General features: G+C 41.2%; 1 protein-coding gene across 1 annotated transcript in view; it reads right to left on the bottom strand.

Annotated features, from left to right (window-relative positions):
- The window catches only part of Ros1 (ROS proto-oncogene 1, receptor tyrosine kinase), a 133,976-nt gene that overhangs the window by 5,356 nt on the left and 103,181 nt on the right, over positions 1-25,439 (bottom strand). The window contains exons 36-43 of the mRNA XM_057761983.1: positions 23,278-23,413; positions 21,408-21,570; positions 18,689-18,753; positions 17,656-17,785; positions 10,090-10,187; positions 9,319-9,519; positions 8,225-8,359; positions 1,641-1,804 (exon numbers count right to left, since the gene is read on the bottom strand). Coding sequence (XP_057617966.1) covers positions 1,641-1,804; positions 8,225-8,359; positions 9,319-9,519; positions 10,090-10,187; positions 17,656-17,785; positions 18,689-18,753; positions 21,408-21,570; positions 23,278-23,413 — 1,092 coding nt within the window. The remainder of the gene's footprint in view (positions 1-1,640; positions 1,805-8,224; positions 8,360-9,318; positions 9,520-10,089; positions 10,188-17,655; positions 17,786-18,688; positions 18,754-21,407; positions 21,571-23,277; positions 23,414-25,439) is intronic.

Raw genomic sequence — 25,439 nt, 5'->3', positions numbered from 1 at the left:
CCTGACTCGGCTTCTTTCTTCCAGTATTCTGTTCTGTTTACTCCGCCTACCTAATTTTCTGTCCTATTAAAGGGCCAAGGCAGTCTCTTTATTTAACCAATGAAATTAACACAAAACAGATGACTCTCCCCCATCATTTCCCCCTTTTCTGTTTAAACAAAGAAGAAAGGCTTTCACTTTAACATAGTAAGATTACATATAACAAAACAGTTATCAAGCAAGAATTACAGTTACAATATTTGTATTTATTTTATCCTTTATCATAACTAAGGAAAACTATAACTATCCATTCTTCAACTCCATCAAAGACTCCAGAAGGATGTAATATTACCTAAGCAAATAAGAAATCCAAACTCAGCCGGGCGGTGGTTGCGCACGCCTTTAATCCCAGCACTCGGGAGGCAGAGGCAGGTGGATCCCAGAGAGAGGACTGCTGAACTTGCCTAAAGGTGAGATGGTCTTTCGGGGTTCCTGATTCATAAAAGAGTCTGTGAGACATTCTGCAGGACACAGCAGAAAGTTACTGAACTGTCTCTGAATTTTCCTGCTTCATGGAAGAGTCTGCTGGATACTATGGGCCTATAGGCTTAAGATTGATGCTCCGACGGTACAGAGGAACTTTGGGTCCAGGCAGCAAGATGTATCTGTCATTTCTAGAGTTTGGATTTCTATTTTTTTTTTTCAAGACAGGGTTTCTCTGTAGCTTTTGGTTCCTGTCCTGGAACTAGCTCTTGTAGACAAGGCTGGCTATTTCTGTAACATTCACCCACTCCTTCCTTCACTGGCTACTCACTGTTCCTTGGGTTTCTATGACAACACTCCTTTGGGGTTTTCTTCTTCCTTTTCTGTCTTCTATCCATGCCCACCAACGTGTTATGCCAGTCCCTCATATTCCTGCATACGAAACTACATATTTCAGCAAGACATACAAAATTGAAAGATATCCATGAAAGTAATTAGAATGCTTAGTAATTGGCAGGGGGGAGAGGAAGAAGAGCCAGAGAGGAATATGGAGACAAACGGACTAAACAAATAAACGAAATAACGGAGAAGCCCTGCAGAGGCCAATGATGATAATGTGCCATAAACAGAGAGTCTCTAATTATCTAAAGTAAACTCTGAACTTGGAATACAACTGATGAAAGGTAGGGAGGCCATGAACAGACTGGAGGGAAACAGCCTAGCATCAGGGAGGCCATGAACAGACTGGAGGGAGACAGCCTAGCATTCAGCGAGACCATGAATGGACTGGAAGGAGACAGTTAGCATGCAGGGAGGCCATGAACAGACTGCAGGGAAACAACCTAGCATGCAGGGAGGCCATGAACAGACTGGAGGGAGACAGCCTAGCATTCAGGGAGACCATGAACGGACTGGAGGGAGACAGCCTAGTATGCAGGGAGGCCATGAACAGGCTGAAGGGAAACAGCCTATCTCGCACACTTTTTTGGCTACTTTAGATATGCATGATCTTTTTAAAATTTTGATATACAATACAAGGCGTTTCAAAGAGGCTCACAACAAACGGTACTGATAGTGCCAGCATATTATTCTTACCTACCCTAAAGTGCTTTCTGTGTGCATTCCATTGTGATCTCGTTCAGTCACACTGGGGAAAAATTCTGAAGAATCAAGTTTACCTTCAAAGCCTTTATTGGTGACTCCACTGGCATGTGCGTCTTCTCCACACCGAGAAGTATTATTTAAGGAAAAATTTCTGAATAACTGAAGCTGGTCTTGAATGTTATGGAAAGTCGGTCTTTGGTCCGGTTCTTGAGCCCAGCACTGGGACATTAAATTCCACCTGGACATGTGGGTAAAGATGGGAAAAGACATGATGTCAGGATGTCGTTATTAATATTCCAGGAAAGGACACGTTAGAGAGCCCGAGTTCTTTCCATTTCCCCATGTTTAATGCAAATGAACAGAGTGAAGAATTGTTTGTAACAGTGCCTACAATACCCAGGCCATTTCTTTTGAAAAGTTGGCATTATCTCAGTTGTGACCAATTCAAGTGGAGAGATGAGTAAATGGATGATTGGAAATGTCTACTTAGCAAATCAAGCATCTAACACCTTTAAAAATGATTGAAGAAGCAGAGATTACTTTTTAAAACTTCACAGATAGACATAACAGAGACATCCAATGGCAGAATGAGAGGTGGAAACCATATTTGAGTCCGGGGCTGTTCCTTATACACTGCCAGGATTAAATCAGACCCTCTCAGTTCCCCAGACATTCGTAATAAGGTTGACTGAATTGCCTTTTTCTGAATGACTGCCTAAGAAAAGTGTGTTTCGCACTTGTAACAGCATACATCCATTGACTCATCATAGATTCTTTTAGACACTTGTTTTACACGCTGAACATTAGGGGCTAGGGTTTCAGCGGTGTGGCTCCTGTCTTCATAGATGACATGGATAGCCAACGAAAAAGAGTGACATTTTATCACGCTGCAACTCAAATGACAGGGAGGAAAAGGGTAGCTCTCCAAACATCGTCTATAATTAGATCTTTTTCACAGTTCCCACCTAAAAGGAGACAATTACTTCATTTAAGACAGTGTGGTATATGATCTGCTTCAATCCACCATTTTAAACCATCTTTTAAGGTAATGGTCACATTTCTCTGTAATAATACAGTTTCTTAGGTCTGGGCTATTCCCACTGCAATCAGTATCCCTGCATCTGCCTGAAAAGGAAGAGACACATCACTGTGCAATGGCACCATGAGGAAGCCTCCTAATCTGCAGGATCGATCTGGAATTCAATCCATAGTGACAGGCCTCATCCACCCTGTTTACAACTGCAACTAATAAGGAACCAAAGGACTCTAGCTAGATCTATTACTTCAATTTTTGGTTTTCTAAGTGACAAACTTTCTGATTTTTTTGAGAATTTCATTTATGAGTATCATATATCCACCATTTCCATCCTTTCCCCAATTCCTTCCATGCTGCCCACTCCCTCTCAACAATTTTATAATCTTTTCTTTTTAAATTATTTTTGAGACAGGTGTAGTGCATCCCAGCACTTGGGAAACAGAGGCAGGCAGATCTCTGTGAGTTCTAGGACATCCAGGACTACATAGAGACCCTGTCTCAAAAATAATTATTATTCTTACACATGTGCATGCATGCACATATACGCACACACACACACACAGCTACTGAGTTCATTCAGCATTGCTCATATGTACATGTGTTTAGAGCTGATCACTTGAGACTGGAGACCTCATCTCTGGAAAAACAAATTACTCTCCCTCTCTCAGCATCATTGATTGTCTGTAGCTCTTTATCTAGTGGTAGGACCTTAGAAATTTTCCAGTCCGTGTTCACAAATCATCTGGTGTTGCATTATGTAGGCCCTGTTTAGGCAACCATCTTGTTAAGAGTCCATGGGCACAGCTTCCCTGCCATGTCTAGAAGACACTTTCTGTAATCAACCACCTGCTTTTTATCTTTGCAGACCTATGCAGCAGATTAGGAACGAACAAAGGAAGGGATTAGGTGAAGAAGACACTGGTCACTGGAGCAGGGTGTGTACCAAAGTCAGGGGATGCACTAGAAGGGGAGAAAGCATGTGCAAAGTCCTAAATTTGGAAAGAGCTTGGCACATTCTGAAAGAAGGCCAGAATTGCTAAAGTGCAGTCATGGAGGGGAACGAATGGAATGGCATCAGAAAGGGAAGCAGGATCACTCGGGTCACACAAACCAAGCAGGGAACTACAGAGGTCTTAGAGTACACACACTAAATTCAAAAAGGATAATTCTTGCTGGTAAATGGATATTGGATTGTACAGGAGGTAAGTGGAAGCCATAGACTAAAGACTAAGAGATATTATGGTTTGGACTAAGGTGATGTCAATGGAGCTAGAACAAGATTATATTCAATTACTAGGTGACAATTACCCAGAAGTCATCATAGGTATTTAAGTAACTATTTTAGGGACTATAATGAGTCTCGAATTCATTATCATAAAAACTCCACTTGGATTTATTTCACTTCCAAACATGAAACTCAGATCCATTGAATACCAGAGTATTGTGAGAAACAGCACTGACTACTTTCTGTGGACTGTTCTGATCCCTTCAAGGGATATAGTCTTTTTACAGAATGCAGGTAACTTTATTTTTATTATGTTAAAATCATATCTGAGAAATCAACAACCTTTTTTTAAATAAACTATGCTTTGTAGGAACAAAGCTGACCGACAGATTTCACCAATGAACCATTCATTAGAGATAAGATTATAATTGATATCAGATTGTGGATCTTAAGGCAATAAATAAAACAATCTGGATAACTGATCTAGATGTTTTCTTAAGGTTTAAAATAAGAAAATAAAGTAATTCTTCAAGACAGCATTTCTGAAAATAGAGATAATTGTCTTCATACTAACAAAAATATGTCAAAACATACAATTTCAGTAACCAAGTATTAACTTACCAGTGACCTACTTAAATGATACTGCTTGGAGGAGCAGAAAGAAGAAGGGGAAGGAGGCAAAGGCAGGCAGAGAGGTCACCCTCTGACACTTAGCACATCACTTACACACCTGCTCTCCACGAAAAATGCATCCTCGTATTTTATCTGCATAATTTGTTTACTCAGATGGGCTTAATATTTTTATCTAGGAAGGCTTTAGCTCACATTGAGTTCAGTAATCACCCTTGACCTTCTAGATGGCAAAGCACAGTGTTCAAAGCCTGCTTGTCGCAGTACGCAGAGACAGCGGCCGACGAAGCAGAGAGGGGCTACATAAAGCTGAGACAGTTAAAAGACTAGAGCCCCGCAGAGCAATAAACTGGCAATGGGATGAAATGAAGAGGCTTTTAAGAATTTAATACTCCCAAGAAAGCTTTACTTAGGTCTTTCAAGTAAATTAACAATTACGGCAGTGGCTCAAGGGGTAGCTTCTTACCAACGCTCACGTCAGTGTTTAGGACTGTACATTACACACCTCGAATACCCCAGTCTAGATGCATCTTCTGTTTCACGGGTTCATTTAAATTTGTGGGGACGCTTGTTTTAATTCTAGAAAACTATTCACTATACTTGGTGTAATTCATTTGGCTAAGAATTGGACTTCAAATCCCTTCACTCACTATGTGGCCCTTTGATCTTCTTTACATCTTTGGCTTTGTTTTGGTGGGGTTCCCCCCTTTTATTCTAAAATATCATGAGACTCATTAGCTGTGTTCGGTATTGCTCTTCATGCATATTAAAATCCTTGGATTCACGAAGCCATTGAAGTTCGACAGAGGAAAATGTCACAGCATCTTTTACTTTTAAGCGGCCAAGTGTCTGTATTTAAATAAGAGACCAAACACACAAACTTCAAAAATCCCTTTTTTCATTGTGTCCAATCCCAGAGAGACTTAGAATTGAGCTGAACATTTTTAAGAGCAAAACGATTTGTTACGATTCCCCAGCCTGCCATTGGTGTCTCCTACATTTGAGGGTCTTTCCAGTAAGGCTGTCACTGTGATGTGTCCATCACGGGGAGGGGCGGGGGGAGCGGGAAACGCAGGGGTGGGGGTGCAGGCAGCAGAAAACTCCTTTGATCCTGTTTTTTCACAGGTGTGGTGGTCGGTCACAGTAAAAGCTAGAGAGAACACTGTTGACTTTGCTTCCCACCCTCCCCCCCCAACCCATCCCTCACACCCCGACCCCCCACCCTCTCACCCCCCCACCCCACCCCCCCACCCCCGCCTTACACCTGAGCCTTCGAACAGAATCCAGGAATGCTCTGAAGGCCACATTCCAACAATAGCTGAGGAAAGCAGGGCATCCCGAGCTCCCCTAACCCAGAAAGCAAGCAGTATTTAGGTGGTGGGCGGAGGTGCAACGTGGCTCAGCTCAGACTCTCAGCCTCTAAGCTGGGCCTGTGATCTCAGAGAAGCGCTTCAAATAAAACTTAGTTGCCGTGGACTCCAAGGAGAGTAGTTAATCTTTATCGTGACAACTTAAGGCCATGGCCAGATTGAATGGCATGAGAGCTCCACTTCCCGGTACACCTCGTTTCCATGGGGGCTGTTAACTCTACGCAGGGCTCTGCAGAGTCTGCAGCTACAAGTATTGCTCGCCTTTTTATGATGCTCAAATGAACTTCAAAACCATCAGTGGACAATCTCGGTTTCAAAGAAGGATATTTTTATAAAAAGTAGGTACTCGATGATGTTGCAGGGGGGTATTTATTTTTTTGCTGTTATTTTGTTGTGCTTGTTTCTTTTGCTAATATGTTATGGTTGCTGACTTTTTTGCCAAGGTTTGTGTGTGTCTTTGCATCTGTGCTTTCCTCTGGATCTTTGTTTTTCTGTTCATTTGCTTCATCCTATTTGGTTTTGTTTGTTTTTGTTTTTGTCTTATTTTATTACTACAGTTTTTAGATGCCCGTTTGTTTCTTATGAGAGAAACCAAGAAAAGATGTGGATCTGTGTGGGCGAGGAGGTGGGGATGATCTTGGAGAAGTTAGGGGAGGGAGAACCTTAACCGGAGTATATCACATGGAAAATCTGTTTTCAGCTACAAAAAGGAAAACAATAAGGTCAATAATGTATTCAACTGAGAAGTTAATTTAAGATAAAACTACACAAAATGTTATCCTTTCCCCACTCCTCATAAGAACATTCTAGTGCTTCCTTCCTCCTTGAGTTTCTAGTATCTTTGAGGAGAGCAAAACCTGAGACGCTTATGCTTTCTGTTTCATGGTACATCTGTTTATTCTCCTCGCCATGATCCCAAAGCAAAACACAGGAACAGAGTAAGACTGTATAATTCAACTATCTATCCCTTAAAGCCCATCCAAAACTATTGTGTGATTCTGATGACACGTGGTGCTTACCCCTGGTGGAAAGAAAAAAAAAACCAAAAATATAAGAGCACAAAGAAATGTTTGTGTTATTAAGATTCTAGAATGAACTTATAAGTGCTTGAGAGGTCAGTTTTTCAGCTGTGGAGTTAACATTTATTTCACATTTAGGCATCCTAGTTCCTCCCTCAAGCACTAAATAAAACGTTTTGTATAAGTTCTTTAAGTTAAAGAATTTTCCTGTCTCCCCACAAAAGACTCATGGATCGGTTTGAAGGTGCCACTATCAAATGTGACCACGTGTGTATTCACCTGAAAGGTTTAAAGGCTGAATCAGAAACGTGTGGTAATTTATATCTTCTGGCCAGAAGATTGAAATAATGCAGAAACACTCACCAGTGCAACATCCAACCAAGGTGCCCAACTCCTAATCATTCTTTGGCTCAAGGCTAAATGGTCCTGGAAATAACACGGCACTGTCAAGGCAGCGCAACTGTGGTGTGCATTCGCATACTGCTAATTCCTTCTGCATTTGTCTGGACCACACAGTTTAGCACTTTATTACATGCTGGCTGGCCATCTCACTGCCGCCTCTAATGTCTCATTCGGAGTGCATTCCAAGATGCGCAAGAGCTGTGGCCCTGATGTAGAGACATCTGTACACATGGATGTTTGGCTTGGCAGCGTATGCAATATTTATACTTGCTGGTTATTTGTTGTGTTTTTTTTTAACCATCTTTTATGTAAAACACTTCTTGGCCAAAGTTTCAAGATGATATTTCTGTTGACAATGTCCACAGGAAGTGAATTTGTATTCACCATAGCTGAATGTTTTTTCTTCTTTAATTGAGCTCAAATCACTCACAGTTGGAGGTAACTATTAAAACTCAATAGTAGGCATAATCAATTGAACCAAGTCACTCAGTAATTTTGTATTAAGTGTATAAACAAATAAATTAGTAAATCAATATAATTTTAGTAATACTAAATCTCATCGGTCAGTATATGCTATATCAAAAAGACAATCCAACTTTTAACTAATCTATTCCTGTTTAATATAATATTTTAAGGCACAGATTAAGATAGTATCCAAATAAACATTGTCAAAGTAAAATGAAGCACACACACACACACACACAGATCTTATATTTATGTATTTGTATTTACTATGACTACAAAGATATTATACTCGCCAAAATTTTCTATTGAACCAAAATACGACATGCAGGCATAAGAACAAAGCCATGCTGTATTAAGTAAATTAAGTCCCTGCCTTAGTTTATATTTTATGTGGGATGTACAAATATATAAATCCCAGGTTTTCTTTTAACAGGCCATGCCCGTGAGCCCTAAGACTGCGTGTGCACGTGTTTCTGCTTTGGGGGTGCTTATGCTAACATAATTAACTTACAGATCGTCAGGACAATTTCTTGGTGGCTCCAGTCTCCCTCCTTCTTGCACGTAGTTTAAAACATCAAGGTTGGAATGCGCTGGATAAGGTTGATGACCAAGAGTTAAAATCTCCCAAACCAGAATTCCAAAAGACCTAGGATGTTAAAGGGTTCTCTTTAATTATATTTATTACAAACATCAGGTTTACAGTAGCTTCTCCAACATCACGATTCCTGGGGCTACAGGGCCTACTTTGTGATTGGCATTACCAGCCTTATAAAAAGCAAATAAGAGACTTAAAAGGAGGTTGATATTAAGAAAAAGTAGAACAAGACACTGCGGATGAGCCACATTTCAAAGATGGTAGACAGGCTTAGTGTGGGGCACACACAGGAAGACCCAGGCATACATGTCGGCACACGCACAAGCACGCATGTACACAGAGACCGAAGCACATACAGACACATGCGGGGGTGAACAAGAAAGCTTATCACCATTTCTTCCCCCTGCCCTGAATCTGAAGAGGATAAAATGATGACAAACATAGAGAAAAAAAGTCATGAATAAAAATGGATTGCTGAGGGTAAAGTTTCTTCTCCTATATGATTTTTTCCCCACTGAAAAAAATCTATAGACTTTTAGGACCTGTAATCAAAAGTTAGGAACAGAGAGCAAAACTCAAATATCAAGAGACCCAATGTCTACATTTTTCTTAATCCATGACTTCAAGTCTATCTATAAACTACAGATGAAGCATTCCCTGTAGACAGTACCAGGGCACTTTCCTGAACATTACTGATAAGTACAATTTCTGCTAGTCACAAGCAGACACACCTTTGGCGTATAGCAAAATGCTTTAAATAAATACATCTATTTCAGGTAAAATTTTTAGATAAATGATAAGAAGTTATTGAGAGAGAGATATAAGGAACCTGAGAGAAATAATGGTTCTCCTTGACTAGCAGCCTCAGGGGAGTCACTAATCTCCCTGCACGCACATCATACACACCAAGGTGCGGGGAGAATAGACAAAATAATTTATAAAAGAGCAGAATCATACATGCTGATATTTGACACTTTTGCCCCCATTTTTCTGTTGTTTGGGTAGCTCACCATACATCAGACTGAGAAGTGAAAATTCCATCCATCAAGTTTTCTGGAGCCATCCACCGAACAGGAAGCAGGCCTTCCCCTCTCTTTCTGTAATAATCGTTTTTATAGATTTCCCTTGCTAGCCCAAAGTCACCAATCTTGACTACCCGAGGGCTGGTGTAGTCTCTCACAGATACAAGGCAATTCCGAGCTGCCAGATCCCTATGGTAGAAGTTACATTTGATAATGATAAACAGCATTCTGGAGGTCACACAAGTAATACCAGGAGGTCTGAAAAGAAGGGAGACGTCTGATGACTAAAGCTGATTGACAATTGGACAGAACCAAGAATCACTTAGAGACAGATCTCTGAGTGTGTCTGTAAGGAAATTTCCATATTTGGTTACTGAAGTGCGAGAAACCCAGCTATGGGATAGGTTCTCACATTAAATAAAAAGGAGAAACCCAGCTCAACACCAGTGTTCACCTCCCTCTGCTTTCTGAGCACAGACACAACATGATTGGCTGCCTCACTTTCACGCTGCCATGGCAACCCCACCATGGTGCATTGTTTCCTCCAACTATAAGCAAAATAAACCCTTCCTGCCTTCTTTAAGTTTCATTTGTTGAGCATTTTGTAGGCAATGAGAAAAGTAACTAATACAGAGACTTTTTACAGTAATGCTGGTCCTTTGAAGGAATGAAACTGTTCAACTCTCTAGAGTGAGCTACCCAAAAGTCACGATTGTCATGGGACCATCCAATAGCCTTGTATCCACAATATCATAGTACCTGTGAATGAAGTGCATTTGCTCCAAGTAGACACAGCCTTTAGAAATATCCACACACACCTCTACAAGGTCAATCAAGGTGAGTAGAGGGCCATGAAACTGGAAGAGATGAAGGAAACATTATCAGTACTTTCCCACTTGGCAGAAAAGACATACACATATGATGAATATATATGTCCATATGAACGTATACTCTTGTATAAGACGTTCTAAGGGAATTTTTTTTACAGTTGTAAGAACCCAAGAGGAAAACAAACAGCTATATAACATGGTAGCAAACTGTATTTATAAATTTGAAATTTAGTTCTGCTATCAATTATGTGAAGTTGCTCCTTAATTAAGCAATTTTCTTGCATGTGAAATGGGCATATTATGACAGACTTTTCAAGATTCAAAATAAGACAGACATACAATATTGTCAACATACAATAAGCACTTAATGAATAAATGGTATCTGATCACACAGTGGTAGCAATAGTCTATTAAAAATAATCTATGCTAGCTAGATTAATGATTGGTTCAATGACTTTGATTAAGTTAGTCAGGACAATGGGCCTGTTCCATATAGGATCTCCCACCCTGTAAATTATTAGCAAACTATCTTTCCAGATTACTTTTTTCATCTAAAAAGAGCCAGCAGAAATATAGATGAGCTTATACTTTTTGAAAGAAATTCTAGTGAGGGGAAAAAAGTCAGTCAAAATTTTTATTAGTAGCATATGGAGAAAATTCAAAGTTCCTGCCTGGAGGCGGCAGTCATACATTGAGCCTTTCCATATCCCTGCAATTACCTTGGTCCCAGCCTTTATCATCCCTAATCTGACGTATTCAAAGACTCCCCCATGTGCCCAGCCTCTTGTCTTTTCATTAGCTCCTTTGTTGTGCCTAACTTCCTGTAGAACCCATTATCAGAGGCTGGGCACAGCCTCATGGCAGCCTCAGGCTGCAGCAGGCTCTCTATCTGCCCATTCATTTCCCCTTTGCTTCTCCTCTCAGAAGCTGCACTTCAGTTTCTCTGAGCTATTTGTCCTTCCTTAGATCTGCTCTGTGTTTTCTAACCCTCGGCTAATTTTTCCCTGCTGTTACCTCACTAGAATAGACCCTTATTCTCGATATCGTCCACATCCTTCACATGCATCTCAAAGGACTCCCGAGCTCATACAGCCTTACAACCTGTCAGTTACTCAAGCAGAGGTGCTGCCATGTGCCGTCCTGCTGCTTTGCTCAGGACATAAAAGTGGAGGTCGTCTTCATATTCTGAGACAGAATACCACCAAGGTCCCAGGCAACACTACCTATCTTTGATTCACCAGGCTCTGGCATGCTGTTCTAAAGTAATCTTTATTAGGATTATAAGAACTCATAAGAAAAATATACAAATACAAATAGTGATATATCACTATATTTGTAGATTTGAAATATAGTTCTGTTGTTAATTCTTTGACTTTGCTTAAGTAGGCAATTTTCTTATATATAAAATGAACATTGTATGACTGACCTTTCAAGATCAAAAATAAGGTGTGTAACATTGCTTATATATAATGAGCAATTAATCATATCCCTTCCAAATCTGGCTCAGGTCCACCAGATACCTATGTCATGGCCTAGGTCTGAATCCTGCAGGCATCCTGACTGGCTAGTTAGCTGCTGTGTGAACAGAACTCTGCTTCGGTATAGACAAACCCCACTTTACTTGTAAGCACTTTATGATTCTCTTAAATGTCATACTGGTGATTATCACCCTGTTGTCTTCTGATAAGATATCCATAATACGCCTGCCCACCTGCCTGCCTGAATCCCCAACCATGCCTCTTATCCATTGTAAAAGTTGGGACACCCCACCACCCCATATTTGGCCTCCTTAACTTTAGATGTTCCTATACCTGCCACTTGTTGTGCCTTGATTAAACTCTTGTCATATTAAAACTTGACCAAGGTCTATCCCTGCAAGTGTTAATCACTCAATGAAAAATTAGTTGTTCATCCTTAGCTATCAGGGAAATTTAGATCAAAAGGATTCTGAGATACCATTTTATTCCTGTCAGAATGGCTAAGATCAAAAACGCTAATGACAACCTGTGTTGGAGAAGCTGTAGAGTAAGGGGAACACCCCTCTGCTGCTGGTGGGAGCACAACTTGTACAGTCACTTTGGAAATCAGTATGGCAGTTTCTCAGGAAATTGGGACTCAATCAATCTACCTCAAGACCCACCTATACCAATCGTGAGCATACATCCAAAGGATGCTTAATCATATCACAAGGGCATTTGCTCAACTATGTTCATAGCAGCATTATTAATAATAGCCAGAAACTGAAAACAACCTAGATGTCCCTCAACTAAAGAATAGATAAAGAAAATGTGGTACATTTACACAGTGGAATATTACTAAGCTGTAAAAAAAATGACATCATGAAATTTGCAGGCAGATGGATGGAGCTAGAAAAAAATCATCCTGAGTGAGGTAACCCAGACCCAGAAAGACAAACAGGCAATGTACTCACTCATAAGTGGATTGTTGTAATAAGAGCGGCGGGGCTGCGTCCCCGGCACCCAGCCGCCCACATGGCTAGCTTATGCCCCGAAATAATTATACGTAAACTGTATTCTTTTGAACACTGCCTAGCCCATTAGTTTCAGCCTCTTATTGGCTAACTCTTACATATTGATCTAACCCATTTTTAATATTTTGTGTAGCACCACGAGCTGGCTTACCAGGAAAGATCTTAACCTGCGTCTGTCTGGAGTGAGAGAATCATGGCGACTCACTGACTCGGCTTCTTTCTCCCAGCATTCTGTTCTGTTTACTCTACCCACCTAAGGGTTGGCCTATTAAATGGGCCTAGGCAGTTTCTTTATTAATTAACCAATGAAAGCAACAGATTAATATAAGACCCACCTCCATCAGTGGATATCAGATGTAAAGCAAAGAATAACCAGACTACAACCCACGGTCCCAGAGAAGCTAGATAACATGGAGGACCCTAAGAGGGACACATGGATTTCCCTGGGAAGGGGAAATAGATGAGATTTCCTGAGCAAACTGGGGGTGGGCGTGGAGAGGAGAAGATGGGGGTATGAGAACTTGAAAAATCGAGTTAGTTGAGTTGGGGGTGGGATGGAGAGAGAGAGTAATGAAAGAGATATCTTGATAGAGGGGGTCATTTTAGGGTTTGGGAGAAACCTGGTGCCAGGGAATCCACAGGATGACCCCAGTTAAGACTCCTAGCAATAGTGGAGAGGGTGCCTGAACTGGCCTTCTCCTGTAATCAGATTGGTGACTACCTTAATTGTGATCACAGAACCTTCATCCAGTAACCGATGGAAGCAGATGCAGCCATCTACAACCATGCACTGGGTCAAGCACCCAGAGTCCAGCTGGAAAAAGGAGGGATTGTACAAGCCAGGGAGAGGAGGTCAAGATCATGACTAGGGAACCCACAGAGACAGCTGACCTGAGCTCATGGGAAGCTCATGGACTCTGGACCAACAGCTAGAGCACCTACATGGGACCTACCTACGCCCTCTGCCTGTGAGTGACAGTTGTGTATCTTGGTCTGTTTGTGGTACAGTGGGATCAGGATCTGCTCCTGGTGCATGAGCTGACTTTTTGGAAACCTATTCCCCGAGCTGGGATGGCTTGCCCAAACTTGACGCTAGGGGAGGAGCTTGGTCCTGCCTCAACTCAACACATACTTTGTTGACTCCCAGGGGAGACCTGTCCCTTTCTGAATAGAGATGGAGGAGGAGTGGATGGGAGGAGGGAGTAAAAGGGAGGTGAAGGAGGGAACAGAAAGAGAGGAGGGAAGGCAAACTGCGGTTGGTATGTAAAATAAATGGAAAAAATAAGGGAAGAAAAGAAAAAGATAGTTGTTACTGTTACATTGCCTGCCTTGGTTTTGTCCCAAACACACAGAGTTGTCCAGGGAATCGCCCCAGTTCTCCCAAACTGAAAACTGCTCTCCTTGCTCTATGTTCCAGCAATGTATTCTCTAAACCACTCTAAATGATCCCTTCTGTTTCTCTCATGCGGATGGCATAGAGAGACACATACAATGTATAACAATGGCCTCCGTGCAGGAACATTGAAATTACAGTCTACTAGTAAAATGCCGTGTGACAAGTTCCTTTAGAGCAAAAGCCACATTCGCCACTCTTCTACCATTGCTACCCAATGAAAACCTAGCAAACGCAACTGCATTGGGCAAGCAGCACATTTACTTTGATATGATTTGTTTGTGATTTTCTACCTTAATAAGATCCTAGGCTACCAAAACTTTAAAAAAAAAAAAAAAAAACAGCAAAGACAAACTTAGAAAACGCTCGATTCAGTGCCACTGCTTCTAGCATGATGCCTTTGAATACTCGTGTGTGGAGGTGACCGGTCACGAGGAAATCAGCACAAATGACAGAGTGACGGTAGTATCGTCATGTGGGACAAAGCACCAAACAGTGTCTTGTCTTCCATGTTGAGAGTAAGATAAGGCCCTGGAAGACATTCTGCTCAGTCAGAAAGAAAAGGGGAGGGGGGAGAATTGCAGGACCCCTGAAAATCGGCATTACAGCTGATCACTGTGACATACCCCTCTAACCACAGCTCTCAGGAGACCCTGAAAAACATAAAAGTCACATCACACAAACTGAGCACATTATACTTATGTGTTTAGGAATATATACATATACATAAATTATGTATATGTATGCAACAACAATGAAAAAAGAGACCATGAATTTGAAAGAGAGAAGGAAGAGAGATATGAAAATTTTTATGTAGAGAAATGGGAAGGGAAAAATTTTATGATTATATTATAATCTCAAAAATAAAATGAAACAATTAAAAACAAATATGGGGCAAAAAAGAGATCAGTGGATAATAAATGCAGAAAGAAAAATGTCCCAAAAAGTTAAAGACACAAAAAAGCAAACCTTTACCCCAAGTGCATGCTTTCCTAAGTCAGAAAAGAGTGGTCACGTGATGGGTGGTAAAGAGCTCAGTATGGGCAAGAGGGAAGGGAGACACCAAGATGAACAGGAAGAAAGCCTGAGATTGGCAAACGTTTGGCTAGCTTGGAACAAGCACCTGCATGGGTTCCTGGGAGGAAGGGTCCAAGAAATAAGTGCTCAGATGCCTCTCTAGGAGGGGCACAATTCTGTCAGAGAATAAATAGAAAAAGACAGTGCTTTTGAATAGTCCAAGATCGGAAAATAATAAAATAAATGCTGCAGTCACAAGACTTGGCTGACTCAGCTGCACATCAGGATAAGAAGTCATGCAAATGAAAATCTGGATGCTAGTAAGAAGGGAAATGTGGTCCCCACTGGAGAGTGTGGCAAGCTCTCCTGTGTGCGATGTGGAAACAGTGGGGCAGGGATGTGAGGAAGTCCATGTTAAAGTTTCTTCTACTTTAGGAGGTGAATAGATTTCCCTTCAAGATGAAGTCAGTGTGCCTCAGTAGAGTATTTGAGACACCAGATAAATACCAAAACACGTAAAGACTTTGAGGTGCGTGTGAGATAGTACACAGCCTCCTGGTTCTCACACTACTCACCTTGCTGTAGGCTTTGTTTAGTCCCACACTACTTAGTTCAATTAGGGAAAAAAGTGTTTTAAATCTATGAGTGCTTTGTCTCTCGCCTTCTCATCGGAGGTATAAAGCAGGATCCTGCAAGGCTGATCACTTCCTGGTTCTGCCCAACATGCCAGAGTATTTCCAGGATCCGCCCTGTGCCAGGCACTGGGAACGGAAGGATGGATGAACTGGAACCACATTGGGAAGGCTGAACTATAGAGCAGGGGTTTTAAGGGTATCTGGGTGAGGGGAGCAAACGAGACACTGAGTAGATGGAATGAACAAGGATGCATGAAGCCAAAAGTTTTGTTTCAGCCAAAATGTTTGTGATGCCAAAGGAGGGTACCAAGAAAGCAAGGCCTCTAAATCAACAGGTGGATGCACATATGAACTCACGGAGACCGAGACTGCAGTCAGTGGACCTGCAAGAGTCTGCACCAGATGGAGGTCCTAGAGTTGAAAAGGAAAGTAGACATCTGCCCCCATCCCTAACGGAGATGCTATCTCCAACTGATAACCGTTCAAACATAAAAGTTTACTCTTCTTCAAGGGAGCCTCACTGGAGAGACAAACTGCTCTAGGCTCATGCCCAGCAGTAGATGGCCAACAGAAACAAGGTCAACAGCATCTTTGGAGGTCCCTTCTCTTCTTAAAATGTCATCTCAGCACTTTATTTTAATTTATATGTTTTTCCTCTCTTTTACTCTACAGATCATTTGCATATAAAGTGTGTTGATGTGTGGGCCGCTGCATCTGTATCTGGTTCTTATGCCTCTTTGGACTCTTTTTCCTCCTGTTTGTTTTGTCCAATTCTGACCTGTCAGTTTTTGTTTTATGTTATTTTATTTTATTTTTATCCCTTAGAAGTCTCTTTGTTTTCTAATGAGAGACAGAAAGGGGGTAGATTTGAATGGGAGGAAAGGTGGGAAGGAACTTGGAGGAACATAAGGAGGGAAAACCATAATCAGGACATTTTATATGACAAAAAAAAATCTACTTTCAATAAAAGAGAAAAATGAACAAATTTTTAAAAATCTAAATAGCTCTGTCATCCTGAAGAATAGATCAACCTACCAAGTTCAAGGTCAGCAGATTCATCCAACTGCAAAATTTAGTATAGTTCAAGATTTGGAATAAAATTTGGAATGGATAGAGTAGATGAAATTGAGAGATATGTGTTTCTATTTCCCCCCAAACCACATGGGCATGTGCTTTTGTTTATAAGAGGTCTGTTTTCTCATTCAGTACTAAAGCCAGGCTCAACTATTAGCTCAGGGTTCCGAGTACCCTGATCCAACATGAAGAAAAAGATGGACTTTCTTTTCATACCACCTGCAGAGCTTCTCCCACCAGCCAAAGCTACTGCACACTAAACTTGAAGAAAACTAACAGGAAAGTCTAGCACACTGCTTTAGAGACTGCTGACCTGAGTTAGTGGGGGCTCACTGACTCTAGACTGACAGCTGGGGACCTGCATAGGACTGAACTAGGCCCTCGGAATGTGGGTGATAGTTCTGTGCTTCTGTGCCTTGGGCAGTCTGTGGGGGCATTGGCAATAGGACCGGGATTTATCCCCAGTGCGTGAACTAGCTTTTCAGAGCCGTTCCCTATGGTGGGGTACCTTGCTCAGCCTCAATACCGGGGGAAAGAGGATTGAATCTGCCTTAACTTGATATGACAGACTTTGTAGATTCTTCATGGGGAGGCCTTATCCTTTCTGAAGAGTAGATGGGGAGTTGGGTGGGAGGAAGATCGAGGTGGGAGAAGCGGGAGGAAGGGAAGAAGGGAGAACTGTGGTTGGTATGTAAAATGAAAACAAAACTTTTAAATTAAAAAAATTAGAAAGAGAGGGAGAGGAAGGAAGGAAGGAGGGAGGGAGGGAGGGAGGGAGGGAGGGAGGGAAGGAAGGAAGGAAGGAAGGAAGGAAGGAAGGAAGGAAGGAAGGAAGGAAGGAAGGAAGGAAGGAAGGAAGTCACTGTGGCACAGGTCACCACCTACCGTCGTCCCCCGGGCTTTCCGCAGATAGCTTAGAAGGTCTCCTCCTTCCATCAATTCCAGAATGATGTACTGGGGCTCACTCAGCAGACAGACTCCCAGCTGCTTCAGAATGTTGGGGTGATTAAATTTGCTGAGAGTTGAAAAGACACAAACTGGATGACATGATCCTTACAACAGTCCCAAGCAGTTCACCCAAAGAGTCCTTTCGAAGCCCTCGCAAACTCCCTCTAACAAGGGAGAGCTTCCCTTGCCTGACTCCCCTTCTGTATGCTTGTCTTAAAGAGGGACCGTGGCAACCTCTAGCGGCCAGAGCATCTGTGAAGACTAGAAGTTTTAGAAGAAATAATGTTTCTTTCTCATTATGGGGGTTTTATGATTAGGAAAGAAAGCAATTTTGGCTAATAGTCTTCTTCAAAAGATGTTTGGAAGCATGTCTGTGTCATCGCAGTTATGACAAGTATCCTTTCCCTCTTAGGGACACAACCCAGATCTTCATGCTTGGGCCTCACTGGTTTGTGAAGACCCTAGAGTGAGAAAGCTCCAGCCTAGTTAGAGGACCCAGCTTGACTTCCTAGGAGTCTCTGCCTCCCGCTTCTCCTTAAGATGTCCTTGAGCACTTCTCATGACTGCTGCAGGCTGAAACCTTCCCGACAAGTTTTCTGGGCAGGAGATATTCTTGCTAACACCAGAACTCATAAAGGAACATTCCTCCTGGGTCTACTTGACCCATTATCCCTCAGTAAGAATAGGTACATTTTAAAAAGCAAAAGAATCTCAGAATTTGCGTGCAGAACACAGCCCTAATTAAAGATAAGAGATGGGAGGATCTTTTGCCTGGGAACTACCTACCCAGGCTCTGAAGACTGGCTTCTAGAAAATACTTAATTACTAAAGATTTATTTCCTTTTAAAGTCTTTGTTCAAGTTGATTTTCAGAATGATCTGGTCATTGGGTGTTAAAAATCCAACACAGGAAAGGAAAGCTTTGTATCCACACTAGTAAGAGAAATTTACTGCATGAACTACATCAGTACCTCATCAGATGCGCCTCCTTCAAGAACTCGATCTTCTCCTGGTCTGTTGAACCCTTCTTCAAGGTCTGCGAGAAACAGAGGCAAGCCAGAAATCAGATACTGGGAGCCCAATGAGTAGTGGAGACAACGTTCTGTTGATTGTTTTGTCTTCTTTGTTGTTTTGTCTGTTTTGTTGCATTAGCCGCTCTGATATCAGGAACTAAATCACAGATATAGCATTGCGTATAATCTGTAAATCCCCTGTTGGTGCTGTGTGTGGTCTCTAAAACTTCTGTAACTGCTTCCATTCAATCAAGAATTTCTCAGTCCGCTAGATAAAAGATTGAGGAACAAATATTTAAAGTCCCATAAAACATAAAATGTTTTTTGTGTGTGTTTTCAATTAATTTATTGTTTATTTATTTTGTGTGTATGGCTCTTTGCCCGTATGTATGTTGGTACATCACGTGTGTGCAGTGCCTGTGGCAGCCATAAGAGAGTATCAGATCCCCTGGGCCAAGAGTTCTAGATGGATGTGAGAGGCATATGAGTTCTCGGAATCTAAACTGGATATCCAAGAAAAGCGGCCAACACTCTTAAAGGTTTACCCCTCCTTCCAGATATAGAAAACTTTAAAGACACACTAATTTGGACATTCAGTGGGTCAGCATCTTTTCAGATTTTCTTCTCAACTTTCCCACTTTACTTGCAATCACCCTCTGGTTCATTTTTTGGAGGATTGTTGCTCTTTACTAGTCAGTAAATGTAAATTAATCATGAAAAGCTAGTCTAAAACTCTCCAGGCTCTCTGCCGTGAGTCTCATGTTTTAGCACCAGCTAACAAGACATAAGAGAAAAACGGGTGAGATGGAGATACTTTTAGGAAATTTTCCCCTTCCTAAGCCATGTATGTAGACCATTCTACCTCATCTCCCTGGTCTGAGTGATGCCTTCCTAATTCTTGGCACTCACATTGGCATTATGAGGTAGCAAGCTAGAATAAAGTAGAAAGGATTTCAGAAATGGCAACTCTCAGCTGGCACAAGTACACCCAGGCCAGCAGTCATCTCAGCATGTGAGAAAATAAATAAATACGTGTTTAGTGGGCCCAGATTAGAGAAACTTACAGGACTTTTCAAGTCTATCATTTGGAAATGGAAAGAATTTTAGCAACATAGATTGGCCATTCTTAGAGCAAAAGTCTCCATAAAGTAGTGACCAAGATATTATTTAATTATATGAGATTGCTCAGTCTTCCATCAGAGAGAAATGTTACCAGAATGTAAGATCATATGTTGTATTTCTTTAGAATGCATCAAATATACAATGCAACCATAGCTCGTAGGCAGATGTAGTCTGTCTTCTATGTCTATAAAGGCTCTATATTCTGTCACCTGTGTCTATATGAGTCTCTCTCTGTGTTCTGTCACCCGTGTCTATATGAGTCTCTATATCCTATCACCTATGTCTATATGAGTCTCTGTGTTCTGTCACCTGAGTCTATATGAGTCTCTGTGTTCTGTCACCTATGTCTATACAGCATAGAGTCTGAAGTCAGCCTCCATCCTCCTAAATGGTGGGAATATTGGTAGAGAGTAGAATTTCATGACATAGAAAATTCAGATGTCAATGTTTGTAAGTAAAGTTTAGTGGAAGTCCTTGTTTGTTTAGAGGTTACTAAAGCTGTGTGAGCTGCAGGGGCAGAATTCAAGAGTTAAAGCAGAAAGCACATGAGCAGTAAGTTTAAGAATGCATGCTAAGTGCTAATCTGGTTCCTGAGGAATTTACTGTACAATTCTAGTTCGTGTAAAGTATATTGTTATTGTTGTTTTGAGACAGTATCTCTTGCAGCTCAGACTGGCCTCTGACTCTGTGTAAAGTCAAGCATGACCTTGAACATGATTCTCCTTCTTCCTGCAGTGTTGGGAATACAGACACGCACATCACACCTTGTTTGCTGCAGTGCTGGGATCAAGTCCAAGGCTTTTGAAGTACTAGACAAGGACTCTGCAAATTGAGCTATTATCTCAAACCTCCTCTTAGAGTACTTTCAATGGGAAATAAAACTCTGTTAGGTCTTGCCTAATTAATAGCTTTAATAGTCACATAAGCTCTGGATATAGTCTTTAAAATTCTGTTAGAAATGAGGAAAATAGTGGGTGGCTTTTGTAGCTAATAACAGACCCCCACATTCTACCGTTCTTAAAATTTAACTTACTTTTAAAATGCTTATTTATTTTATTTTTTGTGAGTGTTTTTGCCTGCATATGTGTGTGTGTGTGTGTGTGTGTGTGATATGTATGCCTGTTGCCATTAGAGGTCAGAAGACTTTTTTGGGATCCCTTGGTAGTGGAGTTACGAATATATATGCTTGTGAACCACCATGTAGGTGCTGGGAGCCAAACCCAGGTCCTTTTCACGAACAACAAGCATTCTTAAGCACTGAGCCAACTCACCAGCCCCAAATTTATCTTATGTGTAGTTGACGTACTATTTGTACATAATTTTGCTATGCAACGTGATGTTTTTGGTTATATATCCATTGGATAATGGTCAAACCCAGGATATTAGCATATTCATCGCTTTAAACTCTTATCGTTTCTTTATTAGTAAACAGACTGAGATTCTGCTTTGAGACATGCAGCACATCGTGTTACTGAACTGGAAAGCCTCTCTCCCACCACTAGCTCTGGATATCTGTGCAGCCATCTGCCTGGCAGAGCGCCGAGATGCACATTACCTTCACGGCCACTTTGATTTCGCCACTTCCCACTCCTAGGATGTCCACGGCTGTGCCTTCATACACCTCTCCAAAAGCTCCGCTCCCCAACAAAAGACGCAGGCTCAGCTTCTCCCGAGGGAAGGCAGGAAGATTTTCAATCTCTTCTTGGGTTGGAAGAGTACTGTAAAATAACAATATGTCTGTTCTCCCTAAGGACCTCGTATGCTCCCTAAGGTGTATACATTTGTATTTGAAAGAAATCGAGCAATCTCAGCACTTGGCAGCACTATACATTCTAACAGAGTAATGAGGAATTTTTTGTTCCTATAACCTTCCTATTCTATCAGTTTTTACACGAAGTCTGCCATTTTCCTTCTAAAAACCATGGTTTCTATGTGAAAATGAAAGTGAGAGCTTCTCCGAAGCTTCTGCTGCAGCTGCTTCGATCAAAATGAGGAGTTATGAAATTCTCTGGGTTGCAGATCCGTGTAAATACTATTGCAGATGAAGAAAATAGCACCAGAATCAGCTGGTCCCTGGAGCTGTCCCTTCGCCTATCTTACCTCCCTCATCCATGACAAAGAAGACTGACTCTGACCAAAAGGCCAGCTCCTCTGCGCCCATGTCGCCTCCCAAAGGCCAGTCCTCACCTTGGGATATTATGGCATTGCTACTTAATCTACATTAAGTACACTTTGAGTTTTATTTTTTCTGTTTGCAAGAATATTTTTAAAGGATGATTCATTTATTTTTATTTTATGTGCATTGATTGGTGTTTTGCCTGCGTGTTTGTCTCTCTGTGTGTGAGTGAGGGTGTTAGATCACCTGGAACTGGAGTTACAGACAGTTGTAAACTGCCATGTGGGTGCTGGGAATTGAACCTAAGCCATTTCTCCAGCTTCAGCAAGAATCTTAATTATCAGATGCACAGTGTATTTAAAAAAAAAAAACAAAAAAAACAAAAAAAACTCTCTTCTGAAGAGCTGGTTTGCTTCCTTTCTGTATTATGCATCTATTTTAAATCCTGTTTTTTAGATTTCAGCAAGCAAGGCCTATGAACATAGGATTCTTTTTACAAAGAGCATGGCATAGTATCTTGTGCAAAGAAATACTTAATTTCCTTAATAATAATGAAAGTTTAGAGCTCATTTTCTTGCAGAGACACTATAGGCACTCATCATACAGCTTCCATAATAGAATAGGAAGATACATGCAGGGCTTTTAGGACATTCTCCCTTCTCGGTCATTTAGTCTTTTCAAAGTGATACATTTCTCCTTTTATTTTTTACATTTCTCCTTAAGTTGGTTTTTTAATCACATGATTAAGCAATAGAAGGCAATGTGTTTGTATTTCTCTTAAGGGTAACCACAGATGATGTGGGATGCCCCTCTGTGTGCTGTGAATATGTTTTCTTTCCATTGGTTAATAAAGAAGCTGCTTTGGCCTATAGCAGGGCAGAATACAGCTAGGTGGGAAATCCAAACAGAGATGCAGGAAGAAAGAAGGCTGTCAGGCAGACGCCAGCAGCCTCTGGAGAAGCAAGATGTGAGGTAATAAGCCTCGACCATCGTGGTAAAAACAGATTAATAGAAATGGGTTAATTTAGCATGTAAAAGCTAGTTAACATAGTAAGTGTGAGCTAATAGGCCAAATAGTTTGTAATTAATATTAAGCTTCAGAGTGGTTATTCAGGAACTGGCAGGTGGGAAAGAGCTGTCTGTCTACAACATACGTCACCATTTGTCTCAAGCCACATATAAGATTAGAAGCAAATGTTACTGGCAGTGATGCCCAAAGAACCCTGGGAAATGTGAGATGTGTGGACACCCTTGATACTGGGTCCACACTCAACCTATGCGATCCAAGAAGATGGCATGAGTCACATACTGTACTGCATAGCAGGCATTGGCCAGTCCCACTCCAGCTGCCAGACCTCGCAGCTCCGCCAACTCTTTGTCGTCTTCGTTGAGAACTGACAGCCCTTCCTTGGAAGCTTGGTGATTTTTCAAGCTTTTATACCAGACTGTAAAGAAAATAGACAATTTACCAAGTAAATTATTGGGGGTTTTCTCCCTTAAAAAATATTGATATGTTTTAGGTGCACATATGTGTGTGAACACTGTTGAGAGAGAATAACAACATTTGATTATAAAATACTGCCACAACAATTTTTTTAAATTAAATTGTGGTAAAATTTCATATAAAACCTATACAATTTATACACTTTTAATCGTAAAGCTTACTATATTTCTTTTTTTAATATTTATTTATTTATTATGTATACAATATTCTGTCTGCGTGTATTCCTGCAGGCCAGAAGAGGGCACCAGACATCATTACAGATGGTTGTGAGCCATCATGTGGTTGCCGGGAATTGAACTCAGGACCTTTGGAAAAGCAGGCAATGCTCTTAACTGTTGAGCTATCACTCCAGCCCCATCTTACTATATTTCTCAATACTACAAATGATGTAAGAGTTCCTTGTTTGTGTGTTGCTTTCATTGGATAATGAATAAAGAAACTGCCTTGGCCTAGTTGATAGGACAGAACCTAGGTAGGCGGAGTAGACAGAACTGAATGCTGGGAAGAAAGGCAGAGTGGCAGACGGCATGGATCTCCTGCCTGAGACGGACGCTGGTTAGAATCTTACCAGTAAGCCACAGTCACATGGTGATACAAAGATTAATAGAAATAAATTAAATTTAGATGTAAGAATTAGCCAATAAGAAGTTAGAGCTTATGGGCCAGGCAGTGTTTAAATGAATACAGTTTCTGTGTGATTATTTCAGGTGTAAGATAGCCGGGTGGCCGGGATGGCAAGCAGCCCACTCCTCCTATTATACTGCAAATAAATTTTGAAGTATCTTATTAAAATGCATTTCTCAAAATTAACTATAAGCTAGAACCAAACAAAGTTCCAAATCTTGCAGAATAATTATTAATGAAGCAAACTTACTTCTGCATCCAGACATTCCCACCATTCATCATATGCCAGCAGACTTGAAGGAATGCTTCCAATACAATAGCACATTTAAAATGCTTTCAGATGATGTCTGCCAAGCCTTTTGGCTGTGGTCAAGTGTAAAATGTTTCCAGTGTGATGCATATGGTACTAATGTATATGCGTGTATGCGTGTGTGTGTGTGTGTGCGTGTGTGTGTGTGTGTGTGTGTATCCAAGCTGGGGTGATGAGTCAGTGGACAAAGTGCCTGCTGCACAATCATGAGGACCTGGGTTCAGATCCCCAGAACCCATGTAAAATTGGGTATAGCACATACATGTAACCCCAGTGTTGCAAGTAGAGGTTCATGACAGGCAGCTCTTGGGGACCTGCTAGCCAGACAGCCTAGCTGATCAGAGGGCTCCAGTTTCAGTGACAGACTGTCTCAAAGAATTAAAATGTATCGGGATAAAAAAAAGACTTCTGACACTGACCCCTGGCCTTTATATATACACATGCTTGTGTAAGTACACACCCAGAGAGAGAGAGAGAGAGAACACAGCTGTGCAATACTTAGATTCTCAAATCACTGGTTAAAGTCTTAGACATCTTCTGAAATGTTTAGCTGCCCCAGAGTTGAAGGAGTTCCATGTGCTACGTGGTGGACTCCTTAAAACAAAAGTTCAACTCTATTCAAAGTGTTCTTGGATACCGTCTTACTGCACTACAGAAACAGAAATATGTTCAAAGTAATGCATATCTGTTGTTCATATACGTCTGTAGAAAATTTGCTCTAACAAACAACAGCCTTGGTCCTATCTACTTGTAGAATCATGAGTGATTTGTACTCCCCCCTTTTCACATTTTATAATGTTCAGAAGGCATTCTTTGATAAAGATTAAAATATAATTATGTCAGTAAGATCACCTGTTTGTGGTGTATATTGGTACAGGGGTCAAAATCAGCAGAAATGCTGTGGAAGTGATTAATAAAATTTGAACATTTGTACAGTGGTACACAACAATATTGTGCAAAGTTGGAGGCTGAGGCAGCAGGAGCAGTAACTCTAGATCAGCCTGTTCCACAATTAGTCAGCTTTGTCTCAAAA

Source organism: Chionomys nivalis, chromosome 2 (genome assembly GCF_950005125.1).
Source record: "Chionomys nivalis chromosome 2, mChiNiv1.1, whole genome shotgun sequence".
NCBI classification, from domain to species: domain Eukaryota; kingdom Metazoa; phylum Chordata; class Mammalia; order Rodentia; family Cricetidae; genus Chionomys; species Chionomys nivalis.
Note: the sequence above shows the minus strand (reverse complement) of the source record. Positions and strands in the feature narration are given on the sequence as shown.